Below are 8,679 nucleotides of genomic sequence, written 5' to 3'. Positions count from 1 at the left end.
TGGAGAGAAAATGTTTTGAGAAACGATGTACAAATGCGCTTTACACAATTGATGTGTGTATGGATTGGGATAACAGTTGTATGCTCCCCTAATAAAATGTTAAAAAAGAGAAAAAAGAACCAAAGTGAGAATGGCGCAGGGCTGGGCAGTGCTTTGTTCTGTTGTAGAGAAGGCCACCACGATTTGAACCAACTCGCCGCCACCTAACAACCACCACGCCTTGCATTAAAACTGTGCCCTCAGGTTTGCCCCGTCCCAAAATCTGGGAGCCATCCTTAAATCTTTTCTTTCTCTCACACTCTATCTCAGTCATCCGCACGTCCATCTCTACCTTCAGATTTGTCAACAATTTCACCACTTCCTGGGCTGATTAAATTATTGTAATAGCTTCCCAACTTAATCCCCCAGATTTGCTCGGCTACAACTGTCTCTAGCAACTGACATCTCAATGACTGTTAACCACTGTCACCTCATTTCCTAAGATCTGACTGTCTCGGCCTCCCTGTTGGTGAGAGGTGGCCTTCTCCTATACAGCCCCCATCATGGCCACTGTAGTGAAGGTCATGAAAACCCCAGCTTCCCAGTTTGGCCTGACTGGAAGCATGGAGGCTGTAGCTCTTCCTATTCCTTGTGAGCTTAGATGGCACACCAGGCAGCAGGATAGTCTGCACAACCTGCAAGGCAAACCACGCCCATTTCACGGAGCCATTCCGACTCACAGCAACTGTAAATTGAGTTTTTGACACTCACAATCTCTACAGGAGCCGACGGCCTTATTTTTCTCCTAAGAAGTGGCTGGTAGGTTTGAACCACTGACCCTCTGGTTTGCAGCCTAATCTCTAATGCACGATGCTACAGTGCTTTGGGGTGAAGATCAATTCTTTGCTCTTTCTCTTCCTAAAGAAGGTTCTGAGTCTATAGGACCTCTCCAGAGATGGCACATGTGGTCAGACATTATTTATTTATTTATTTATTTATTTTGCTCCCTTCTTTCTCTCTCCTGCCCCGCCCCCTCCCTCACCTTCACTCGTGCTGTGCTGCTTGTTGCCCTTGCACTGTATGCTCCACTGAAGCTTTGACTTTAACTTTTGCTTCTGGCTCTGTTTTCTGAAGACCCACCACCAAACTCACTGCCACTGGGTCAATTCCAACTCATAGCCACCTTGTATGGTTTTTCCTGAAGCTATAAATCTAAAGACGGGAGCAGTTAGGTTCATCTTTCTCCCATAGAGTGGCTGGTGGATTTGAACCATAGACCTTGACATTAGCAGTCTAATGATTACCCAACAGTGCTGCAAGGGCTCCTTTTCTTTGGAATTCTTTAAGGATACTCTTTTTTTCACCCTGCTCTCCCTACGGTAGCCAAACTCACTACCATTGAGTCATTGCTGACTCATAATGACCCCCTGAGGGTTTCTGAGACTGTTACTATTTATGGGAGTAGAAAACTTGGTCTTTCTCCTGAGGAGCTGCTGGTGGTTTCAAACTGACGACCACTTGGATCACAGCCCAACACATAACCATACAGCACCAGAGCTCCAACAGAGCCAAAGGGATACCATTAAAAAAATTAGACCGTGACTTTCTGTTTGAATGGCTTTCTATTTAACTTACCACGAAAATTTTAAATTCTTGCAGAATATAGGATTACTCATCTCTCACTGCTCCTGGTTCAACCATAGTGACTTTTCATAAAAAGTCAAGAACAGATTCTTCTTAGAAAATGCCAGGGAATTTCTCACTGGGGGTCTTTGCCTTTCTGTTCTATCTTCATGGAAAACCCTCCCACTGCATACGTACATCAGTGGTTACCTAATTTCTATCAGTGCTCAAGTGTTACTTCCTCAAATAAGACTTTTTAATTGCCTTATTGCAAGTGCAATTTTTCCTTTTCCTGGCATTTCTTAGCTTCCTTCATGTAAGTATCTAATTGTGTTTAGGGCTGCTTTGTGTTTATGGATTTTTTTCTTCTTCATAGAACTTATCATTATTTTATTGTTTGTTTGTTTACATGTCTTTGGTTTATTTCCCTGTGTAAATAATTGAACACAGGAGCAGGAACCTAATATGTCTTGTTTATAGGTAAAAGCTCAGTGTCCAGGCATAAAGTGCTCAAAATGTGATGAACTGATAAGCATATGGATGGACAAATTGTTGAAGAAAGAAAAGAAAAATTGAAGGGTGACTATTCCCCTGACATAATGTGTCTCCATCTGTGAATTATTACTTCTAGCATATTGTGTATGTCTGTACATATTTGTAGAACGGTACCCAGAACACATGGTGCTCAAGTTGACTCCCCCCACCCCTGCAAAGAAAACACGCCTTCATTTTTTCCAACAAATAGCTATTTCTATCAAAAATTAAAATGGACAGAGATTAGATCACATGTTAAAACAAAACACATGAAAAATCCAGACCTGATCAAGTATTTCCTCTACTCACGTTCACACACGGGAACACTGGTATTCCACAGGCTTTTCAATCCATCAAAGACACAATGACTAACAGAACCGCCTTTTAAGTGGAACCTAAAATACAATAGAGTAACAGGTGTAAATAGGTGAGCACACATGTTCTTCCTTCAATCTGAAGAGCTCAGTTTCTTCCCTTTTGCTACAATAAAACATAATGCCTCAGTTGGAGTCCAGGAGGAAAACTCAACTCATTTGGTTTCTCAATGGATAGTCACTCAGACACCAAATCCTTTCAGAAAAATATGGCTAGTAGTGAGGGACAAAGCAATAATGGTTCCCAAAGCTCACAGGCATCATAGGCCCAGCTCGAACTGAGGAAGTGGTAGTAAACATAGACAGATAGTTGCTTGTTGGTCCTCAACCTTCTGCTTGCCATTTTCCTCTGATTGCTTCCTTTGTGTCATTAGTGAGAATTCCCTCCCCCAGCTAATGCAAAACCAGCATTTCATTCTCTCAAACAGTGGATTGGGAGAGGGGTGGAGAAGAGCTCCTGGGTTAAGTTTGCAAAGCAAGATCTCAGCGACTGCTCTTGCCATCACATTAGGGTTATTCTGGAATGACAGTTAGAGCATCATGCTAGATTATTGAAGGATATAAAGGTGATTTAAGAAAGAAAAAAAGTGAGGAGAGGGGTCCTTCAAGGGAATTATCCAAAAACGTTCAGTTTATCGTCAGACCAATGACATTCTGAATCTCCTCTTGGTCCTTCCTGAGGTGTGTCAAAGAGATTGTGGAGTGTTTTGAGATGATTTGCTTTCTTGTCTAAGCTTTTGTCCATATGTGGAGCTAGAACATCATACTAGACAATGTTGATTCACAAAAACAGTTCATAATCTGTCTTAGAACATTAATCATCGTGCTCCCAATACCACAGCCCAATACTAATTGTGATATATGTGATAAATGAAGCTGGCTACAAACATTTCACAGAAAAGTAGAATGAAAGAAAATGGAATTTTCCCACAAAGGAACTTACGACCTAATATATAATTAGATTTTTAAAAACTCACTTAAATTTACTCTTTAATCCCTATTTAAATTATACTATTGATGGACTTTAAAGTTTCCAAAAACAATTTTTGCTCATTATTTATCCTTTAAGCAATGCTCTCCTTTTTATTAAACTTTCTTAGTAACTTCTATAGAAAGTTTATCTTTCCATATCTCTAAAATACTATTTATGCTTCACCTATATATCTCTTGATATATTTCTGCTGTCCAGTATGCTTATAAATTTGCCTTTTATAATGTTTGTTGTTAATGGTTTCACTAATTCTTCTTATGCTTCTCAATTATCTTTTAGATCGTGTCTTCTAGTGCTGCTGTTCCACAAATTCTCCCCTTTTGGGGACAAACATCCTTGTCTCAATATCAGTATCCATTACTCAGTTCCTGGTCTCTACTCCGGGTCAGGCAAGCTCACACTCACCCTTCATCACAGATGAAGGACACTTTTGCTCCAACCTGGAGACTAGGAGGGGAGAGTACACGGCCATTATGGAGCAGGTCCGGGAAGTCATCACATGGTTTCACTGAGGGGAGACAAAAGGAAATAAAGTTGGCACATGGAACATAAAGACAGCTGCTGAAAACGTTCAATGAGCAGAGAGTCTAGGCACCTTCACATCTGGGGGCTGCAGGGCTCCAGTCTCCCTCAGGTGTACAGCGCAGAGAAGCGGCCCCTCTGAGATCATAGCCAGACTCACAGCTGTAGAAAATGTCTTCCCCAGAGGAAAAGTGGTCCTTGTTACTTGGGGAATGTTTGCCATTTTGGATTTCTGGAGGTGGGTGACACACTGTGGAAAGAAATGGTCCAAGTGCCCATTAAAGCAAAAGTTGATACAGAATATATGATTTTATTCCAATGCACGACAACCTCATGTGTTCCAGAGTAAAACTGTGTTCCATCTAGTTTCATGGCTGTGACCTTTTGGGAGTTGACCAACAGGTCTTTTTTGGTGAGGCAATTCTGGGTGGCTTGGAACTGACATTCTTTCTGTTAGTAGTCTTGCACTTAACCATTTCCACCATCCAGGACCCGTTAATTAGGAGGAAATATATTTAACTAAATAATAATTAAAGGGGTTAAAATACTAAAAATCAAACCAATAGATGCTGCATTAGGTTTCTTCATTTATTTACTCATGTGGAAATTAAGCATAGAGGAAAGAGATGTAGCCAAAGATTTCACAGCTACCAAGAAGCAGAGAATTAGCACCCAGATCTCCACAGTACAAGGTCTAAAATACATTCACAGTCTACAAGATGGGAGGACCCATCTTTTGGTGCTGGTTATCCGACATATGTATTAGTGTTGGTGATCTTCTCTATTAAAGTATTTTTTTGTAATGCTCTTGTTTTTACAAGTTCCTTTAGTTTTTCCTTTTCTGAAAATACCTTTATTTCCTCCTCATATTTGAGGGATAATTTCGCTGGATATAGGATTCTTGGCTGGCAGGCTTTTTTTTTTCTTCTTTGCAATTTTGTATATGTCACAAATTGTCTTGTTGCTTGCATAGTTCCTATTGAGAAGTCTGAGCTTACCCTTATTGGTTATCCTTTGAAGATGGATTGGAGAGTTTGTGATATGCCATGGTATTTTTCTTTTGGAGTCTATCCTATTCAAAGTTTTTTAGCTTTTTGAATAGTTATTTTCTCCACCTTTGTGATATTGGGGAAAATTTTTTTCCATCATTGCTCATACTATTTTTTTCTGTAGCTTGTTTGTTTGTTTGTTTGTTTGTTTATATCTTCTTGTTCTGAGATCCTGATGAAAGATAGGTTGCTTCCCTAGATAGCGTCCCAAATAATTCCCAGGATTTCTTCTGATTGCTTTGCTTTTTTTGTTGTTGGTTTCTCTCATTGATTGTAGTGAGAGTGATGGTCTTCGAGCTCACTAACTCAATTTTCATTTTCTTCCATTCTATTAGTCTGGTCTTTTACTATGATTGTCTTCTGGGATAAACAATGTTTTTCAAATAAACAAAGTTTTTCAATTTCTTCCATTCTCATGAGTGTTCCCCACATCTTTTGAAAGGACTTTTGAAAGGATCACATTCTTTTGAATCATAGTTATGGTCATTCCAGGACCTCTTTTTTTGAGCACTCCATTGGGTTTGGGTGAGTTTTGTTGTTTGTAATTTCTTGATTTTTTTTTTTTTTGCTTGTTTACTGTGGTTGATGGCTCTTTCTTCAATAACTATCAGTGGTATGTGAGCCACTGGGTTGGCTCTTTTTACTGACATGAGAGAGGTCTAATAAGAACTGGAAAGCATGTGGTGGTGAAACGGAGAGAAGGAGAGAGAGATGGGTAAGTGAGGAGAGTGAAAGGCAGGAAGAGACAGAATAAAATAAAATTAATGGTAGTAATAACTGGCTCTCTGGACAGGCCAACAGATTTGTAAAAACAATGAGAAAATGTGTTTTAAAAAGAGTAGTCAAAGTTCACAGATTTCATGGAAATATATATTATGAGGAAAGGGTGTGAGCAGACAGTGATAATGGATGGATGTGCAAGGGAGAGGAGAGTCAAAAGAGACAGAAGACACTGGTGCAAGTTGTGTGTTCATGCTGAAGTTCTGTAACGATAGCGAAATATAGATGGGTTTCCTCACACAGAGGAGAAAACGTTTTCTGAACCTTTCTTTGAGTGGGTATGCCAGACTCTACAGGCCTGTCTGGTTTTGCCTGAGGGGAAATTCATATTCTCAGACAGGTGGGGCTTCACCAGAAGAGGGCAATGGAAAAGGAAGAGGGAGAGAACAAAGAAAAAAGATAATGAAAGTATTATAATAACAGTATAAAAATACAAAAATAGAAAATAAAGTAAAAAATAACAGTACCTGTGGGTGGGGACCCCTTCTCCTTTGGCAGTGTGATTGTGTGTACATGAGTGCTGTGTGAGGGAGATGGGACGTGGAGCAGGAAGGGCCCTGGATAACAAAGCAGGAAAGGAGGAAGGAGAAAAAAATGGCCCAAAGTGGAACTTGGTACTGAGAATGTCTGGACCACGCTACGCACTCAATCTGCTATCCTCACAGGGTTCCCAGAGGCCAGAGAAGGAGGAGGTCTGGCTGGCTGTGTTGCGTGAGAGACTGGTGGAAATGGACTGTGCACGGGATGAGTAGGTGTATTAGTCTAGGTACTTTGGAGAAACAAATCCACAGCAACTCATGTATAAGAGAGAGATTTATACAAAGAAAATGTGCATCACGAAAACATCCCAACCCAATGCTCCCCAAGCCCACAAGTCCAACATTAACCCATACCCAACACCAGTCCACAAAGTCCTTAACCTCACAAAACAGAGGCAATAATGCCGACTGCAGGAGGAAAGCTGAGTCCGTGAACGTGTAAGCATCTCAGCACTGGCAAGGGTCTCCACACGGCTGCTCCAGCACCCAGGGCTGCATCGGGATAGATCCATGTGGCTTCTCCTTGGGGATGTCTTGTAGGAAATCCATCTTGCAAGCTGAAGCAGGGGACTGCTAAGGCAGCTGCACCCGATGCAACCATCACAAAACAAGAGACCCGAGAACTAGAAAGGCGAGGCTTCACCACCCATTTATCCCTCCGCCTTTCAACCAGCACCACATGTGATTATTGGCCAGGCTGGCACAAATTAACTAACTCAGTAGGATTCATAGACGTGGCTTGTGCCTCTGGTCAGTGGTAAAGGGGAGTCTGTCAGTACGTGTTGCTGCTCTCCACTTGAAGAAACATGGGTCTACTTAGCTTTTAAGTTGATTTTCTCACAGCTAGGATGGGCAGGATATCCCTTCCAGTGGAATCTCTGGTAGTTACTAAGGAGATCTTCCCACGCTTATTATCTGGTGCCCTTTTTCCCTCTGTTTCCCATCAACATCTTTCTTTAAAAAGGCAATTTCAATTTACAACCTTGTTTTTTGGCAATGAGAAGGGTTTTTCAAGATTTACATAACAAATGCCCCTGTATCTCACTGTTCTCCTGTGTTGTCATTTTTATCAGCCTGTCCTTTCTGCTACTCTCTTGAAGGTTACACAAGACTAACATGGGTTGGTTGAAGAACTATAAGCTCTTTCTTTGTCCCTATATATTAATCATAACACTTTCCAATCCACAGCTAAATTGTCAACTACAGCATAAGACCAAAAAAAAGCCACTGAGAACAAAACCTCCTTAATAAACCAGTACTTATAATGACAGGGCATATTACTCAAATAGAGATTATTTCACTGAGATTTTGGCTGCCTTTGTGGACATCATAGCTCATTTGAACTACAAGCTAGTCTATTGCTAATTAGAAATAAAGCCTCAAAGAATATGCTTAAAGGAACCCAGCACTACAAAAGATTCTCACTGACCCAGTATGGGCAGAAGAACAACACTCACCAAGCACATACAAGGGACCACCACACAGAGCAATTCCACCCAGAGACCATCAAAGTGAAAACAGCCCCCACGATAAAACTGGCACAATGAAGAAAGAAGCCCCCAAGATAAAACTGGCACAAGAATGAACCACAAACACACATATGCACAACCCATGGAAAAGAAATGGAGGGAGGAAAACACCCAACACAAGAGAGATAAAATGACATCACAGGGTCCACAGATAGATGTAACAACCCTGAATATTAATGGGATGAACTCAGACCTTAAGAGACAGAGGCTAATAGACTGGCTTGGAAAACACAAACCCTCGATCTGCTGTCTACAGGAAACACATCTCACATTACAGATAAAAACAGGCTGAGAATCAAAGGATGGAGACATTATCAGTCAAACTCTAATTAAAAAAAACAAACAAACAGGGGTTGCAATCCTATTCTCAGATAAAATTGACCTCCAAGTGAAAACCATAAAAAGGGATAAGGAAGGACACTATATAATGCTCAAGGGAGCATTACATAAAGAACCAATAAGCATTCTAAACATTTACTCACCAAATAAGCATCCAGCAAGCAAACACTTCAAAGGATGAAAAAAGAAATCACAGCCTCAACAATTATAGTGTGATTTCAATGCACCGCTCTCTGAGAAAGTCAGAACACTCGGAAAGAAATTCAACAAGGAGACTAGAGATCTAAACACTACAATTAGACAATATGACCTTATGTCTACAGAGCTCTCTACCCAAACAAAAAAAGAATTCCATTCTATTCTGGTCCACATGGCACATTTTCTAAAATAGACCACATGCTAGGGCATAAGTCGAATCTA

The 8,679-nt window shown here is 40.7% G+C and overlaps 1 protein-coding gene across 1 annotated transcript in view; it reads right to left on the bottom strand.

Annotated features, from left to right (window-relative positions):
* The window catches only part of LOC101654788 (complement receptor type 1-like), a 161,576-nt gene that overhangs the window by 70,350 nt on the left and 82,547 nt on the right, over positions 1–8,679 (bottom strand). The window contains exons 22-24 of the mRNA XM_045298193.1: positions 4,097–4,273; positions 3,907–4,009; positions 2,446–2,531 (exon numbers count right to left, since the gene is read on the bottom strand). Coding sequence (XP_045154128.1) covers positions 2,446–2,531; positions 3,907–4,009; positions 4,097–4,273 — 366 coding nt within the window. The remainder of the gene's footprint in view (positions 1–2,445; positions 2,532–3,906; positions 4,010–4,096; positions 4,274–8,679) is intronic.

Source organism: Echinops telfairi, unplaced genomic scaffold, assembly GCF_000313985.2.
Source record: "Echinops telfairi isolate 266 unplaced genomic scaffold, ASM31398v2 ScPeMD7_7424;HRSCAF=8462, whole genome shotgun sequence".
Lineage (NCBI taxonomy): Eukaryota > Metazoa > Chordata > Mammalia > Afrosoricida > Tenrecidae > Echinops > Echinops telfairi.
Note: the sequence above shows the minus strand (reverse complement) of the source record. Positions and strands in the feature narration are given on the sequence as shown.